The sequence below is a fragment of the Colletotrichum acutatum genome, assembly GCF_030867785.1.
Source record: "Colletotrichum acutatum strain CBS 112980 chromosome Unknown BDZ83scaffold_55, whole genome shotgun sequence".
NCBI classification, from domain to species: domain Eukaryota; kingdom Fungi; phylum Ascomycota; class Sordariomycetes; order Glomerellales; family Glomerellaceae; genus Colletotrichum; species Colletotrichum acutatum.
In genome coordinates this window covers 103,485-119,843 of record NW_026849049.1, presented here as the reverse complement: position 1 = coordinate 119,843, position 16,359 = coordinate 103,485, and the positions used below count along the sequence as shown (strand labels likewise).

Below are 16,359 nucleotides of genomic sequence, written 5' to 3'. Positions count from 1 at the left end.
GGCCGACGAAGGCCACTTCGGACCACCTCCCCTTGCCCCCCGTCCTAGCAATCGAACTTCTGCACGCGGTCCCAGCCGTGTGGTCCTCAATGTGCATCGAGAAAACATGTCGATAGCTCAGGATTCCGGGCCAGAATCATCAGACCATCCAATTCCAGATCTAAAGCTGAAATCGCCGATTGGCGGCGCCATAGTGCGGAGAAAACGGCACCATGCCATCAAGGCCCTGACGATCGGCGAGGTATACCCAGAGCCTTTGAAGCCCACTAAAGAGGCACAGCAATCGCTACTAATTCTAATACTGACAAGACATTGGCTGCGCTTCTTGGGAATAAACAACGGAGTGCCGAGGAAGAGTTATGAGAGCCCACAGGAACCCCATCGTTGCAGGGCCGCGCAGCTAACCGACTTGGCGAAGAACGAATTCATAGCCCAAAGAGGCATCAGTGTCGTCACCATTCGGTGCTGCTCAACTGGAGCAAGTTGCTGGGCTCCCAATGTCCCACTGAACAGCTGGAATACTTACGAAGTTGCAAGGGCAATTCACCGGGTTTGACAGCTTGGGATTCGGACCTCGGGCAACTCAGTTCTGCGAGCGAAGCATTGGCGCGCTCATCATGATAGAAAACCATTGTTCTTGTCTTACGACGACCCCGCGATGGAAGATGAATTGGATAAAAGGCTTTGGTAGCCGCACAATGGGACGAGCTCGCGATGGCATCACTCTATTATTACGACCCAAACTCGAGTACCACGCATTCTTCGCGACGGCCATAGTTATTAGACTTGTCTCTAGTTATTAGACATCTTACCCCGACGAAGCCATCACGATGAGATCGTCCACCCTTTCCACGATCCTCTCCTGGGCAGCCGTCGCGTCCGCCGTCGCAGTGACAAACGACACATCGCCTTCCCCAAGCATTCCCAACGTTGTCCAGTCTACCTGGGACGGAAAATGTTTCTACCCTACGCCTGACGCCGCCTTTGACCTCGAGTCTTACCTTGGCCGTTGGTACCAGGTCGCCGGCACCGTTGCGCCCTTTACCGCAGGCTGCAAGTGCATCTTTGCGCAGTACTCTCTGAACGTGCGTACACACTCAACCTCTTACATACCCAGTGTCTTGTATTTCTCAGGAGTACATGTGACGGGCTAATGCCTAGTGATGTTCAGGACAACGGCACCGTCAAGGTGAACAACACCTGCGAAGCCGGGGGCCGCGCCATCAACATCCTGGGCACCGCCGCACCGGCCGATCCGTCGTACGGGGCCAAGGGTGTCCTTCGCGTTCAGTTCCCTGGCCAGCCCGGGCCCGATTGCGCCGGTCCGAATTACATTGTTCAAGGTACGCGCAATGCGCCCCCACAAGTGAGGGATGGCAAACGTCGGCACGGAGCTGCTTTTCCATGTCGGGGCCGAAATTTTGTCAAAGCATTTTCAAGCTGACACTGCGATTCTTATTCCACAGACTATACTCCAGACTTTGCGCTCGTGCAGGCAAGCAACTTTACAACTCTGTTCGTGCTCAGTCGCCAACGAAATCCGGAGGACGCGGTTCTCGATGTAAGCCTCTCCTCTCTTTTCTCTTCCCTGAAGTGCACTGGAATGGTACATCCAGAATGGATAGGAATATCTTCCGCAAGCGTCGCGCCCAGTCGCAGTGAACGCATTCGATTGGCTAACGAAATGAATTCTCGACAGGCCTGGATCGCGCGCGCCGGTCAGCTTGGCTCGAACCTCGCAGACGTTGTCAAGACGGATCAGACCGGTTGCCAGTTCGCATGAGACATGGGGAATGCGCCAAACGCTGCATCTGGGGATTGCGAAGGATCTGTGCCTGGCGCTTGGCCTGGAACGGAAGAATTGAAGTGAGACTTTGGGTCCTCGAATGTCCAAGAGCGGTCTTTGGGGCCAAAGGTGAAATAGTGGTATTTCTACAAAAACAGATGAAAGTTCCATGCAAATGCCGGGTGTCTCGTGTCAGTATCAATGTCAGTGTCGCAGCCGGTGACGTTCGCAAGCGGGATCATAACCCGGGGGAACTGAGATGTGAGAACTGACTGACCGTGCTCAGGCCTCGTTGTTGAAGCAGACACACAAGTCAGAGCTCATAATCGAGGATACCAAGTCATTGGTCAATGGCCGTAGATCTCGTAGCAAGCCCCCGGAGCTCAGCTCCAGCTCTCAGCTATCAGCTCACCTTTAAACTTTGGAGCTTGGAGCTGTAGCTTCGACACCATGACCCATAAGCTTCATTGACTTTTCCCCTAGGTTGCACCAGTGCGACCGCCAGCAGCGCCCACGGCGTAAGTTGTGCCACTTATGCAAGGGGTTTCTATGACGACACCACCCTCCGCCCGAGACATCATGACGAATGTGGCCGCGTCCGGCCTGTATTTGTGTGAAAGCATCTGTGGGCACCCTTTAACTGTGGAAGAGGACTAGGAAAAAGAAAATGGGAAAGGCTGGGCCTGAGCTTTAGGACTGAGAGCGGAGGTGAAGGACGGGGATGATGATGAATGAGGTCAGTGAATTGAGTTTGATTCAAATAGTTGTCGGCTCCTCCTTGCGAGGGGCGCCTTGCTCACGCGTGATTTCTGTTACTATTGCTACGTGAAATCGATTATAATTATCCTTCGATACTTCGAAAAGCTGCATCCCTACCTCAAGTGCCATACTACACATTATCTCCTTCCAATCAAGTAAACTACATCCGCCACAATGGTCAAGGCCAAGGAAGAGGTTATTTCCGAGTTCAATGAGTACGTCAACATGACGGCCGAGGACCTCGAGTCCTGGCTCAAGTCAGACGACTCCAACAGCGCGGGCTGGCCCAAGGACGACGCTGAGGGCGAGGGCGAGTCGGTCGGACATGACAGCGGGCGCAAAATTGTCGAGATCCTCCAGGCGAACCCCGACAAGAAGGAGGACGAGTACACAGATGAGCAGGTTGAGCACATGCGCAAGGTCGTGGCGTACTGGTGAGTATACTTTCGCAATGGAGATGGGGTGAAGTATGAGACGGCTTGGAAAGCTAATGAGCGATGCGATAATAGTAAGCGACACTTGGCGCAAGAGTCCCAGTCGAATAGTGACAAGTCGCCCGAGGAGGTGAAGAAGACCAAGTCGTATGCTTCACTGAAGAACTGGGGACACGACTTCCTCAAGGCCCAGGGCAAGGAGAATGGCGCGTCAAAGTCGAATGGAAAGTCCACCAAGAAGGAAAAGAATGGTGACGAGGAGAAGGCCGAGTCGAATGGGTCCAAGAAGCAGAACGGGTCCAAGAAGGAAGAGGAAGAGGCCGACGATGACAAGGAAGAGGAGGCTGCTGACGAAGAGGCCGAGGACGAGAGTGAGGAGAAGGCCGGCGACAAGCGCAAGAACGCCAGTGAGGAGAACGGGTCCAGCAAGAAGCGACAGACGCGCCAGGGCGAGGGCAAGTCGACTGAGAAGTCGGACGAGAAGAATGGGGATGATGACGAGGAAGAGAAGGCCGAGGAGAAAGATGAAGACGGCGACGAGGAGATGGAGGATGATGGCGAGGAAGGTGACGACAAGGAGAATGGCGGCGGCAAGGCGAAGAAGGGACCTAAGAAGGGCGATACCGTCAGCTGGAACTGGGGCAGTGGTCAGCCCGAGGGCAAGGTCCTTGACGTGAAGGGCGAAAAGTAAGTGAAGCGAGAGGTCGCCAGGTCACGATGAAGACAGGACTAACGCGATACTGAATAGGACGTCTATCACGACGAAACGCGGAAACGAAGTGTCCCGCGATGGAGATCCCGAGGACCCGGCCGTTGTCATTGACACTGGAAAGTCGAGAGCAATCAAGTCTGCTCACGAGTTGAATGAGTGATTGGAGTTATAGAGCTATGGGCGTAGGCAAAGCATAGTTCTTCGCCGCGTATCGATTTGCTTTACATCGGGGAGTTTGTGTCGACGCATCGTGTATTGTTGTTTATTGTATCACCTTCTTCAATTGTAGTCATAGGCATAGTGGTGAATTCAACCCAATCTGCAATGCGGTGTTATATTTTTACACTCCTATACAACATTTTACATGGCGTACATAACTTTTTACAACTCCTCCACTCTCTCCGACTGCGAGGACCCCGTATCCTTTTGGAACTTGGTGATGGGATCCTTCTCTGCCTCCTTCACCTGGTTCCAGAACTTCTCGCCATTCTCCTTATCGTCCTTAAACAGGTGATCAATTACCAGCTTCTTGGGCGTCTCACCCATCCACTGGAAGAGAGAGAAATCGCGGAACTCATCGGCCCTGAAGATCTCGAGCATCTCAATGGGCTCATCGCCGATATTCTCGACAAAGTGGCCCATGTTCTTAGGCACAATGCCGACATCGCCAGGGACGTAATCGAAAGTGCGGGCAGTACCTTCAGCCGCGAAGATGGTAATGCGAGCTCGGCCCTTGATGAAAAAGGACCACTCGTCGGCATTAGGATGCCAGTGCATCTCGCGCAGCGCGCCCGGCTGGATCGTGAGGTGGGCAGCAGCAACCTGTAAGAACCCAAATTGTCAGTCTTGAACATCCTCAGAAGCGTGGCCAAGTTTCAGTGTCTTACAGTCTTGGAGATGGGAAAGTTCTTGGAGTCAGTGATGCGGACCTCGCCGCCGGACGTCTGCTCAGGCTTCTGGTCAAGCATCCTGTGGGTGAAGTTGAAGCGGGACTTCTTGGCGTGCTTGCCCTTGGGCCGTTCCTCGTCAATCGGGCCCGGAAGCGTGCCCTGGAAGATGTATTTCTCGCCCTCGGGGAGGTGTTTGAACACTTCGGGCTCGAGGTGGAAGTTTTCGGCAATGACTGACTTGGGCGTGTGCGCGAGCCAGTCGGACAGGATAAAGGTTGATTCCTCGGAGAAACGGCCATCGTCGAAGATGAGGAGGAACTCGGTGCCATTGGGACTCAGTCCTTGCAGGGAGTGAGGGACGCCTGACGGGAAATACCAGAGGTCTATTGGGTATCAGATATTAGCCTTCATTGCCCTCGTCGCAAGATCAATGTTGATAAACAGCGTCAAGCAATCGAAACGGATATGGAGGCATGTGCTTACCGCCCTTCTTGAGGTCGTCGATGAAGTTGCCGCCCTCGTAGTCCAGTGCCGTAACGCGGACCTCGCCGTCCACGACATACGCCCATTCGGCCTCCTTGTGCCAGTGAAGCTCTCGGATGACGCCCTCCCCAAGACGCATGTTCACGCCAGCGAGCTCGACGCTGGTGGACAACTCGCGGACAGTCGTCTGTCGGGTCCATCCGCCTTCCTGTCATTTGGCAGATGGTGTTAGTCTGGGACGATGCTGACCATTCGTGGTATCTTCAATTACCAGCCCAGTCAGGTCTAAACCACCAATTACTCACCTCAATACGAATATGAGAATCCGCAAAACTCCAGCGCATGTTGGGCATGTTGCCCTTGTCCGTCGAAGGCGGCCGCACCATATCCGGGTTCTGGCGCGAGCGTTCGCTGTTCCAGGGCCCCAGCACTGAGGCGCCGAGGCCGTTGCGGTAGGGAAGCGGGTCGAGGCCGTCGCCGACCGAGTCGACGGCGCCGTCATTGGGATCCCTGAAGCCCGGGACGTACGGGTTGCTGGTGCTCTTCTTCTTGTAGCTCGCGGGGATGTCCATGCCCCGGAGAAGGCGTTCACGGGGGCTGTCAAAGTGCGGTGCCGCCGAGCACAGCTCGCTGGCTGACGCCCAGAGAAGCAACAGCTTGGCTGCCGTGGGTTGGGTGAAATGCATGCTGGGCCAAGATTTCGTGGTGATGGGGATCGATGCGACGGGACTGGGGGGGATGCGATGTGCCAAGAGGATAGCTCGCAGCAGAGAATGGAAATCGAGTCAATTGGGTCTACAATTGACTTTTTCCTTTCTTCAATGGCTAAGAATAAGACAAAAGGATGAAAGTCTTCAAGAAGCAAGACGTCCAGCTCGTGACACCGGGAGCAAGAGGCTATTTTATACCCCCTTTCTAAAGCTCATCATCCGACTTAGCCATGCCAATACCAATGCCTTGACCTCTTCCTCGGCCTCGCCAATGTCGCAACCAAGTCGTAGTACGTAAACACAGGGAGCTTACGAAGGGAACCATACCTCCGTCGTAGTCATCGGCGCATCACCTCACCCGCCCATCGCTGCAGTCTGCAGGTTGAACCGAACAGTGACACACACCACACACCAAGATCCCACGTCTGCCACACACCCACCAATCCGTCGACGCACATGCCGAACCACCCCCGAGACCCAAGCTCCCCCGCAGCTGTAGCAACAATGGCAAGGTAGTAGGGTACCTTGCCAAACCAAGCAGCTTCGAAAGCTGGCGCTGCTGCTGCTGCTGCATGCCACCTTGCATGGAATGTTCAACAAGAGCTCCCCCTCACTGGCTGAAACGCGGCAGAGCGATGGGCGTGGCACATCTTGCTCATGCGGGGATGAACCAGTCAACCTGCCTCCCCAGTGATAGCCGGCGTACCAGGGGAACAGAGGAACGCTTGCCGTAGGTAGACCAGGGCCCAGGAGGGGGGGAGGAGTAACAGACTACTTGATTAGTCTATTATGAGAAACTGGACGCACTGAGGTGGCCTGGCGTTTAAGCTCGTCACTCAGCGGAACCCAATTGGCCTTTCAGGTGAGCTGCTGAAGCTCTTCTCCATCGTTCGCTGCGACGTTGGCGGGATGTCTGCAGCAGGCCATGACGCAGGTTCCTGCGGCTTGAGCTCTACTCCCAATGCAACTCCAATGCATCTCCAGAACCATCGATTGGACAGGGCATATGTCGGAGATCCTGGAGAAGAAGCTGGTTCCGCGGCCAGGCGTTGTCAGGCCCCCGGTTTCACTGCGTGACTGCAGTGACATTCTGCACATCCCTTCTCTGACTGAGCTTAGTTCGAGTCCCTCATGGCTATTTCTGAGGGGCTTGCTCATGCTTGTGCAGTTTCTCGCGTTTCCCCCTCACTGTTCTTGCTTGAATCTCACGCCCCCTAAAGGCCCGAAAGTCACAGATCCTACCCGGTCCGTCGAATGGCATCTTTCTATCCCGTTAGAACCGTCCGCCGAGAGATTTACGGGCGGGGATAGATCGCTCTTGGTCTTGGCTTTCTTTCGGCATTCCTTTCCGCCCTTTGGCCCATATAAACCAGGCTGGAAACCTGGAAACTTTTCGCGGGTGGACCACGGCAGATCCGAAGTGTTCGAGTTTCTGGCCTTTGAACTTTTCTTCAGTCTTTCCAAAGTACTAACGGATACTACAAACATTGCGCGTCAGCACCCACCGGCTGTCTTTCTCCCCCATCCTTGGCACATCCATGTCAACTTGAGAGAGATTTGTTTATATCCGCATAGTTCTTCGTCGGCCAACGTCACTTGGTCAGAGCTTCCAGTCTCTTTGAGGGGAATCCCATTCTCCGTGAAGCTACAACAAAGCTACTGCTTCTCAACCACATTTCTACGTCGCGATTAGAGGCGCCCTATCCAATCAAAACATCCGTAACTCCGCAAAGATGAGCTCAACGAGCGGCAACTACGGTTCCGTCACAAACTCGGCTCCGGTCGTCAACGGCGATTCGCACGCACACGCCGATGAAGAGCAGCCTCTCCTAGGCGGTGGCGGCGGCGCTCGGAAACCAGCTTCCAAGTCTCTGCGGAAGAAGCTCACCACGGACGTGCAGCGCGACTGGGCCGACCTGGTTCTCCTCGCATGCTACATCATCACCGGTCTGCTCGACAGCTCTTCCATCTCCATCTGGGGCTCTTTTGTGTCGATGCAAACAGGTAAGATCCCTTCCAAGCCTTCCTTATCCACAATAACGGCCCGAAGCTTCGTGTTCCACATCACTGACACCGAACCAAAAACAGGAAACACAGTCTACATCGGCCTCGGCCTCGCCGCGCCCACCGAATCCACCCGCTGGATCAAATCCGCCACCTCCCTCATCTCATTCTGTCTCGGCTCATTCTTCTTCAGCCGTTTCCACCGCTTCTTCTCCCCCAAGAAGCGCTGGGTCCTCTGCGCGTCCTTCATCGCCCAGACGCTCCTCTGCGTCGCCGCCGCCGTCATCCTGACCGTCGGTCCCGCGGCCGGCAAGGACGAGATCGCCTGGAACGTCCTGGTGCCGATCGCCCTCATTGCCTTCCAGAGCTGCGGTCAGGCTGTCACCAGTCGCGCACTCAAGTACAATGCGCTCACGAGCGTCGTGTTGACAAGCATCTACTGCGACCTGTTCTCTGACGCTGAGCTGTTTAGCGTCCGCAACGCTGAGCGGAATCGTAGGGTTGGCGCGCCTGTCTTGCTGCTCGTTGGTGCCATTTGCGGTGGCCTATTCGCGCACAGCTCCCTGGGAATTGCTGGTGCTCTGTGGACAGCGGCTTTCTTGAAGTTTCTCATTGTTTTGTCGTGGTTCTTTTGGCCTGGTGAACCGACTTCGGACGAAGAATAGATCAAAAAGCTGGACTACATGTAGGCCGCCAACTGAAACGTTGCCCTCTCATTAAATTGCTGGCTAGACGAATTGGAAGTTGAGCTTAAGAAACCCAATCACAAGACTCTAGGCCACGTCAGTCTACACGTAAATACGGCAACAAAACCCACCGCATAAGACTTTATAAATGGCAAAGAGAAAATCCAAAATAATCAATCAGGTATCGGTATGTGTAGCCATGGAGCCAAGGCCTAAGAAACTTCCAAACAGGATGAATGAACGGTCGTGCTATTCCCATCGTCTTCTTATCTTTATCCCCCTTCGTCTCTATCTCGTTTACGCATTCCTCTCAATGTTGAACGATCCAAATCCAGTTCGACGTCTTATTTCAATTGGGTAAATATCAAGCTCCTAACAAACCAGCTATGCTTCTAATTCAAATATGAACTTCTCGGGGCTTAGCAACTCATCTTTCGTCGCCGACCACTTGCCCACGTCGCTTGGGGTCATAGGAGCTGAGCGGCTCGAGTCTCCCGATACCCGCGCCTTGAGGCTTAAGGAGGAACTGGAGTCATGCAGATGGTCGTGAATGCCTGACACAGCGCCAGTGCGTTCCCTCATACTTTTATACCGTTGCGTATTTGCCTTGCGAAGCTCAGCGACACTCTTCAGAAGCTTATTTGAACGAGGCGTTTGTGCTGTACGTAGAACATTTGTTTAGCTGCTCATTTCGCCTCTGAACATCGACATCCACCGGACTGAAAGGAACTCACCCTTCCTTTGACTGTCTTCGCTCATCAGCTCTCTAGGAAATCCGCTGATTGGGAGGAATGCGTTGCTGGAGTGTGGGTACAGCTCTGTCCGCAAACACAGAAATATGTTTGTGGTTGATAGCTCTTTGCTGACCACGACACGAATCCTCTTGAGCTTGAATGTGCCTCGGAGATACATGTCAGTGATGCTTGCTTCCAGGACAGGTATCTTCGAAGCATCATCAGGCAGCGTCCCTGTCTCTTCTACGACGAAGTATGGTTCGAAGTCGCCTCTCAGACATGTGCGGAGGAATTCGCCTATATACTTCATCTCGTTGGACGAATTGGCAAATCTGCAGTGGATGCGGCCTTGAGCATATATGTTAGTCTTTCGTGACGATGAAGTCAAGCGTCGTGGAGACGACCCGAGATCGGAATTTAATCAATGGGATCCATCACTTGCCTGTGCACTCGAAGCCTTCTTTCACTTGTCTCACTGATCCCGCATCTTTCTCGAAGAAGAAACAGCTTGCGACCAGCCTGTGTGCAATTTCTTTGATCTTGCCCCGGTTCATATTGAGGTATCGTTTTGTCGCTCTTTCTAGACTCTCCAGCTCATTGACCGCGTCTAGACGGGGGACCTTGAACCGCAGGTCAGGGTTGACACGGATATGTCTGCGGTGACTATCTCTGGTCACATGTGAGTTCTGCGACAGGATATCAGTCTTGAAATCGGACCATATCGCGTTGCACGAGAGTATTCGATCAAAACGATCGGCAGCGATTTGAGCTAGCTGTACTGGCAAGAACGTTCTCTTGCGCTTGGTCACGGTCTCGCCGCCTTTCGATATCTCCGTTCTATGGGGAGTAGTCTGGCTCTCAGAATCAAGACCGTTCATACCCGTACCGATAGATAAGAGAATGTCAGGCACAGTGTCGGCGATGTCGGGCCATATCATTCGTCTTTCATGGTGAGCCACCAGTACTGGGCAATTATGGTAGAGCGCGCCATCGAGGTAGCTGCTTTTGGTGTCTGCCTTCGTGAATGATTTGAAAAATGGAGGTGCAGCGGACGTTGCTCGGGCCCTTCTCGAGATTCAGTTTCAAGTTCGTGAATGCTTCCATGGATTCCATGGTACTTACGCCTCCCATGCCTTGAACTCTTGACTTGGCTCGTTCGATCGAAAGAGCCGATAAGGAAGCTCTGTCTCAATTAGTACTCTACCTCATGCGAGCTGGGGGAGCAATACGGCACATTGGGGAAGTACTTACCATCCTCCATCACATCCGGCCGGTTGTAGTTCGTGAGAATGACTGAGTGTTGATCGATAGAAGTTGTTGAGGTTACAGCCACTTTCGTGAGCATTTCGCTCTGGCTATGATCATTAGCTCCCCCGAAGAGTGGCCGATCCTGGAACTTCTCCCGCAGAAGAGCCTCAAAAGGCTTGGTCTTGTAGATACTTCCGTGGTTGATCGTGACAAGCTTCTCAAGCAGCGGAATGCCTGACAATTCCCGTGGCCTGAAGGCGTCTGCACAAAGATGTTTGAATGTCTTGATGCATTCCTCCACCGACCAATTATTGACTCCTAGCCCAAGAGCAATGATTCCTCCCGTGCTATTGCCAATGTCAGGTCAGGCTCAGTGACGATTCCAAGATCAGGCGAACATACCTCGTCCCGACAATCAAATCGAAAAATAGCTGTATCGGGAGTCTCTCACCGAACACTCTTTCAATGGCTCTAAGAACGTGAAGCTCTACAATCCCTCGTACTCCACCACTGTAACAAACGTCAGCCAGTGAACACAACTTTGTTTCGAGGAACAGTTGAGGGCAGCTGAGGGGGGGTCGTACCCGTCAAGACACAATACTCGAGCGCCCGCAAATTGTGGTTTGACCACAACCGTCCATGCAGGCTCCCACATTGTTTCCCGTTCATGAAGTGGGCACCTTTTCATCTCAACTGTCGTATGAGCCTTGATACCGTAAGCTTGAATACAAGGTAGACAGAGAACATGACCGCAGGGCAATGGGTGTTCAGGGAGCTCTCTCAGACACGAAAAACAAGTGGAGTGACTGATAAAGTCCCCTACATTACCCAAAGAGAAATAAAAGTCATTGAGTTGATACCTATGGAGGTCGGCAGCGACCTTTTGTTCGCTTTGCTCGCGTACTCGTGAGGTGGCTTCTTGGAACCTGGCATGAAGCTGACGCAGGTGATTTCGAATTTGATCAATCCACTGACCCGCAAAGTCTTGGATGTCAACGTCTGATTGATAATTGCCCGCTGCAAAGATACGTCCATGTTTGTTCTGGTGACCTTTTGGATCGTGTCCAAACTTGACGTTGTAACACTTTCCATATTTGGGATGAGAGAAGGTGCACGGCGCATAGATATCCGCATAGCCTTCGAGGGCGACATTGCAGAAATCCACGTACGCGTCGTCGAGAAGTCTCACAGGGGTTCCTGCAAATCGTTAGTACTACTTTGAAAGACAATAGAGGGGCATTGTTACTTACCTAGAATGTTTTGACGAACTGAGTCGAGCATAATGCAAGATGATATCATTGGCACCATCTTTTCGAAGATCTGTTGAGTTCCTCCGCCTTGCTGGGCAATTTGTGTTGAATTGTTACTAATGGAAATTGCCAAATTCAAGATGTTGCCACTAAAGTCTTGTGGAATTGGGTTGTGTTTCAGTGCTTCTTTGACAAAGTCAAAAGGAGTGTCCAGATCACGAGAGAAGTGATCATAAGCTGCGTGGAGGTAGACCTGCAACTTGTCTGCAGTTGCCAGCATTCGAACACGCTTCTTGGTCAGTAAAGACGCTTGGCATTTTTTGTTGATCAGCTCAAAGAGCTTTCCCATCTGATCGTCCATGAGCATGTAGCGACCACGAGACGGAACTCGTATCACGGTGATTGAAGCGTAGTAGCAGTCGAGTAAGTCTTTGGTAGTGTTGATGGTTCGGCCAATTGCCTGCCAAAGCCTGGCCTGCTCTTCGAATCGAGGCTCGCGAAAGATCGCTCCGCTGATGTCATCAAGAAGACGGGCAGTCGCGGTATCAATATTCCATTCATCATCATCCACATTGTCTGTTGCATTGAGAACAATGACTGCGTGGGGGAGCGCGGGCTGGTTCAGCGACTTGTCGATCGAAGCCGAGCCCCATTCCAAGAGTTTGTCGAGGACGGTAGATTCGAAAGCCCTACATCATTCAGAACGCGTTTCCCGATGAAATAAGCGTAAATTCTTACCTGGGATCTCTCAGGACAAAGACAACCACATCTGAGAAGGTGTAGAGAAGTCTGGGATAAAGCTGTGTGACTGCGTACTCTCTCTTTTTCGTTTCTGGGGTAATTGCCCATTCGAGGTCCCGCTGAGATGCGTAGCGCGATTTTCCGAACTTCCGTTTCGAGGATGTATCAATTACTCCAGAAGAGCGGCTAGCAGTTGAGGGTTTTGATGATCTGCCCAGACCAGTCTTGCCCATGACATTTGTGACATCGTTGAGGATCCCTAGAGCCTCCTCTTTTCCCTTTGTGCGATGTCGCAGACCTGCCGGCACAGCTTCCCCACCATCTAAGCCCTCGCAGTCTGCGTATAGCACAGGCGCTTGGGTATTGTAAGACATCGGATCAGCATACAGGTGAACATCGCCAGTCGTCGGAAGGCGGTCGTTGTTGGACGAGGTAACGGGAGACGGATATTTCCCCCCGCGGACAAGCATAGCAAGCCGGTCAATCAGCATTTTGATCAGCGTGCTTTTTCCAGCCCCTGAAGATCATCAGTAAATTGTGCGATCGTAAATAGAATCTCAAGAATACTAGCCTGTTTGCCCAATGAAGGACACCAGCTGAGGATAACGGTTCCCATGGTCTGAGGATAGGTTGTCGCTCATTAATGTGGCGAATCGGCCGTAATCCTGCAATATGGGTTGGTTGGATGAGTCTCGCCCAACCCCAAACCATGTGGTATCCTCATCAGATTGGAATTCGATTTCGTGCTCTGTCGCCGAGCGGGTAGGTTCCAGGATCTCGCGCAGTCTTTGGACCACCTGGGGATTGGATTTCTCGTGCGGTCTACCATCCCAGCCGACAGCGCCCGGCTCGTGAAGCTCCCATTCAGACCAGCAATCATCACAGAATGCCAGATTGTTGCATTGAATGCAGGTGAAAAGCCTCTTGGTCGTAGCACGACACTTGTGGCAGATTGCCGAGCGCGCTTTGCGAGCTGCATCTGTCATGATGTGAAGTGCGCTACAGTCTCCGAGGACTAGATGACCTTGTCGAGGGAAAAAAAGAGGGATGAAGGGTATGAATTAACATAAAGAGGGAAGCCAGCAACATCCCTTCCGCAACCTCGAGATTTGAGGTAAGGCTGTGAGGCAACCGGTCCGCGGGCATTCCCACGCCTGCTGCAACATTGCAGCCACCAGTGCCTCTGGGTCAGCAAAAGAGGTCTCGAACTAGACTGATTGGAAGCCGTGAGGCTTTCTTTTCCAGGATGCTGGAAGCGTTGCCCAATTGTGTTGAGCTGATAGACTCAGCCCACCATCTTTCAGAGTTGTGGCGTCTTCAGCAGGAGTGGTTCCAACCCTCGTCGGCGCGTCACTATGCATGTAAGATTCAGCTCGTACGGAAGCCCAGCCTGATATTTACCCCTTCAGATATGGAAAAGCGTTATGAACCTTCTCTTCTGTACTAAGATAATTTCGCGGTATACATTGGAACGACAGAGCGAGCTCAATTCCTTGGCCATACATTTACTGCCTTGCTGTTACCTTCGGCCACAATAGATTGAGTGCCGAGTTAGACGGCGTACAGAGGGCTGAAGATCGACTGAGACGTTACATCTTACTTCTGTGCACTGGGAAAGGACCACGAGCATCCCCCCATGTACCCAGACTCAAGAGCTAGTTTGCGAAAGTAGAAATACGCGATTGTGCTTGCTGACGCCAAGTAAGAGATGTTCTGACGTTTGGAGGGATTGACCTGATGTGAAAGGCGATTCGCTGAAAGTCTCCCATTATTTCCTAAATTATAGAGCTACCGCGCAGCTTCATTCCCCAACATGCTCGTAAGAGTGACGCTCTGTATATGTATCTTCATTGCTAACCCCTGCAGTAATGCCTTCAATAGCACCAGTGTGTTTCTACTTATGTGCCATCTGCAAAGAAAAATTTGCGCATCACTGAAGACCCTTCAGAGCTAGATTCATCCTTCGGGAAAACTCCAGATAGCGGTCCCAATCCGTGCCTTGATCGCTGCCGGCCGGCAGCGAAGCTCCGACGAAGCTCCCGACGCCAGCTCCGCCCAGAGATTCTTCAATCTCCCAGTACTTCCCGCCGTCGATAAAAATCACCTCTCCATTTCTGTTGTTGTCACTCATGAGCAAAGCAGCCGATCGAGCCACATGTTCAGGCGTATTCAAAGCGAGTCCGGTGAGAGACACCATCTCCTCGTTGACAATGCCAGACTTGGTCCAGTTCGGAGCGAGGGAGTTGAGCTTGATGGGAACAGGAAGCTCTTCCAGGTGCGGAATGAGACTGCGCATAAGACCAAGTACAGCATGCTTAGACGTGGCTAGTGTGATTGGTTGTATTAGCATTGCGGGGAAAATCGTAAGAATCCTCAAGTCAACATTGTCCATGTTGCGAGGAAAAAGGAGACGGCAATGCCTTGGCATGTGTTGTCTGCGGGTAGAAGTAAAATCGTGGAGGTAATGACACTTACTATAATCGACTGCTTTGAATCTTGACCAAGAGCTGACGGACGCAGTGAGAACAATGCTACCTCCGGTCGTCTGCTTGCGCATATGGTGGACAGCGAGCTTGACTGTCGAAATGACGCTAAGGAGATTCGTCTCGACGCAACTCAGGTCCGGTGCTTTCAACTCTCCGTCAAGAGCATCAATCTCATCGTCGATGAACCGGGCCCGGGCTCCAACTCCTAGTACCAGTACCGTCAGTCCTAGTACTTCTTTACAGACCCTTTTTCCTTGTCCTCAATCCACCGGGCTTCATGAAACCTCTGGCTGGAGTGCGGCGGCCCCTGATTAAATGACCTCGTGATCAAGTGGTGACCTTCAACTGCAAGTAAATGAAATTTTGAGGTAGGCATATTTACCTGCATTTGCGAAGACAGCATCAATGCGACCTTCCCGCTCTACGGTTCGGGCAAATACACCTCGAAGAGCTTGCCAGTCACACACATTGCACGGCTCGAATGTTAGACGAGCATCCACTGGAGATGGCTCGCCAGGCGCCGAGGCTTTGGGAAGACTCAGATCAACATTGGTAACTCGCGCACCCAGAGAGAGAAGGAGGTTGACCGTTCCCAGGCCGATACCCGAGGATCCGCCTGATGATGGCCTAGTCAGCATGCATCCTCTTCAGATAGTCTTCGATATGAGGATTCGAGTTGTTGGCTGATTGCACAATGATGTAGTTCAACCTAAGAAAAGAATACAAGACAGTCACCGAGGTGTACATACCTGTCACTAAGACAACCTTGTCTTTGAGGCCGACGAGGTCTTTGTCGTCGATTTCGAAGCGCGACATTGATCCGATATAACGTTGAGTTGGCCAGCTTTATTCCAGCTCGTTCACTGTGGTAGATGGCGTTTTGTATGCCCTCAGGCCTCGCTTCATATGACCGTGTTGGGCGTTTTATACACATGTAGCTGATATCATTGCGCTTAAAGAACTCCGTCGGCGAATATGGGAAGACCGGATGATTGTCACAGAAACCTTGTTTCATCCCGTCCGCGGCCTGCCGAGGTGCCTGTCCACCCCGCACACCCCGCTTCGCCTAGGTCTCGCCACTGAATCCAGGGACTAAGTGACTGTCAGTAATAAAATTGAGTTCAAAACCAATGCCATTGGTGGACAGGCATGTTACGATGTTATCCGAAGCGGGTAGCGACAGAATCACCGGTCCCTTTGGGCCTTCGGGGGATCGGAATACAGGAGATAACAAAGACTGATCCGCTCGTGCTTTCATCGTTTTCAGTTTTGAAGAGTATCCAAATATCTTCGAATACTTCTTCTCTGTCTTCAAGCTTCACAGAAGTAGGAGAATCTCCTCACTTCGTCCATCAACCTGGAAGATGGGGTTGGAACAAGCTTACAAACCATGCCAAAGGACGGCGTGATAACAATATCCATCGAGTCCGAACATT

The 16,359-nt window shown here is 52.3% G+C and overlaps 6 protein-coding genes across 6 annotated transcripts; 3 read left to right on the top strand and 3 right to left on the bottom strand.

Annotated features, from left to right (window-relative positions):
- The first annotated feature begins 332 nt into the window (after positions 1–332).
- BDZ83DRAFT_623811 (lipocalin-like domain-containing protein) lies at positions 333–2,143 on the top strand. The gene is made up of 4 exons (XM_060508405.1): positions 333–1,085; positions 1,172–1,343; positions 1,467–1,561; positions 1,700–2,143. The coding sequence occupies exons 1-4, from the start codon at positions 831–833 to the stop codon at positions 1,781–1,783; spliced, it is 606 nt and encodes a 201-aa protein (XP_060364235.1). The 5' UTR covers positions 333–830; the 3' UTR covers positions 1,784–2,143.
- A 306-nt stretch (positions 2,144–2,449) lies between these two features.
- BDZ83DRAFT_623806 (uncharacterized protein) lies at positions 2,450–4,008 on the top strand (the record flags this gene model as incomplete). The annotated part of the gene is made up of 3 exons (XM_060508404.1): positions 2,450–2,979; positions 3,055–3,666; positions 3,728–4,008. Coding segments are annotated over exons 1-3 (992 nt in total), but the record flags the coding sequence as incomplete, so codon positions are not given.
- Positions 4,009–6,246, bottom strand: BDZ83DRAFT_623801 (oxalate decarboxylase family bicupin). The gene is made up of 4 exons (XM_060508403.1): positions 5,370–6,246; positions 5,065–5,272; positions 4,579–4,964; positions 4,009–4,513 (listed from the first exon to the last, which is right to left on the bottom strand). Exons 1-4 carry the CDS (start codon positions 5,748–5,750, stop codon positions 4,073–4,075), a joined length of 1,416 nt encoding a protein of 471 aa, XP_060364233.1. The 5' UTR covers positions 5,751–6,246; the 3' UTR covers positions 4,009–4,072.
- A 1,261-nt stretch (positions 6,247–7,507) lies between these two features.
- Positions 7,508–8,443, top strand: BDZ83DRAFT_579297 (uncharacterized protein; the record flags this gene model as incomplete). The annotated part of the gene is made up of 2 exons (XM_060505220.1): positions 7,508–7,778; positions 7,863–8,443. 2 exons carry the CDS (start codon positions 7,508–7,510, stop codon positions 8,441–8,443), a joined length of 852 nt encoding a protein of 283 aa, XP_060364232.1.
- A 393-nt stretch (positions 8,444–8,836) lies between these two features.
- BDZ83DRAFT_360048 (uncharacterized protein) lies at positions 8,837–13,566 on the bottom strand. The gene is made up of 11 exons (XM_060502572.1): positions 13,009–13,566; positions 12,435–12,954; positions 11,697–12,385; positions 11,270–11,643; positions 11,031–11,152; positions 10,849–10,956; positions 10,450–10,793; positions 10,321–10,381; positions 9,641–10,263; positions 9,199–9,546; positions 8,837–9,123 (listed from the first exon to the last, which is right to left on the bottom strand). The coding sequence occupies exons 1-11, from the start codon at positions 13,421–13,423 to the stop codon at positions 8,849–8,851; spliced, it is 3,879 nt and encodes a 1,292-aa protein (XP_060364231.1). The 5' UTR covers positions 13,424–13,566; the 3' UTR covers positions 8,837–8,848.
- Positions 13,567–14,367: 801 nt separating this feature from the next.
- BDZ83DRAFT_720115 (uncharacterized protein) lies at positions 14,368–15,739 on the bottom strand (the record flags this gene model as incomplete). Its single annotated transcript, XM_060512247.1, has 4 exons — positions 14,368–14,762; positions 14,913–15,128; positions 15,306–15,539; positions 15,673–15,739. 4 exons carry the CDS (start codon positions 15,737–15,739, stop codon positions 14,368–14,370), a joined length of 912 nt encoding a protein of 303 aa, XP_060364230.1.
- Positions 15,740–16,359: the final 620 nt, after the last annotated feature.

Coding starts and splice junctions, on each gene's coding strand:
- BDZ83DRAFT_623811 (XM_060508405.1), top strand. CDS start 831: ATGAGATCGTCCACCCTTTCCACGATCCTCTCCTGGGCAGCCGTCGCG. Junction 1,344..1,466: donor TCCGAATTACATTGTTCAAG/GTACGCGCAATG, acceptor CTTATTCCACAG/ACTATACTCCAGACTTTGCG. Junction 1,562..1,699: donor CGGAGGACGCGGTTCTCGAT/GTAAGCCTCTCC, acceptor AATTCTCGACAG/GCCTGGATCGCGCGCGCCGG.
- BDZ83DRAFT_623801 (XM_060508403.1), bottom strand. CDS start 5,750: ATGCATTTCACCCAACCCACGGCAGCCAAGCTGTTGCTTCTCTGGGCG. Junction 5,273..5,369: donor ATTCTCATATTCGTATTGAG/GTGAGTAATTGG, acceptor GCCAAATGACAG/GAAGGCGGATGGACCCGACA. Junction 4,965..5,064: donor CGACGACCTCAAGAAGGGCG/GTAAGCACATGC, acceptor GATACCCAATAG/ACCTCTGGTATTTCCCGTCA.
- BDZ83DRAFT_360048 (XM_060502572.1), bottom strand. CDS start 13,423: ATGACAGATGCAGCTCGCAAAGCGCGCTCGGCAATCTGCCACAAGTGT. Junction 12,386..12,434: donor TTTGTCCTGAGAGATCCCAG/GTAAGAATTTAC, acceptor TGAATGATGTAG/GGCTTTCGAATCTACCGTCC. Junction 10,957..11,030: donor CGAGTATTGTGTCTTGACGG/GTACGACCCCCC, acceptor CGTTTGTTACAG/TGGTGGAGTACGAGGGATTG.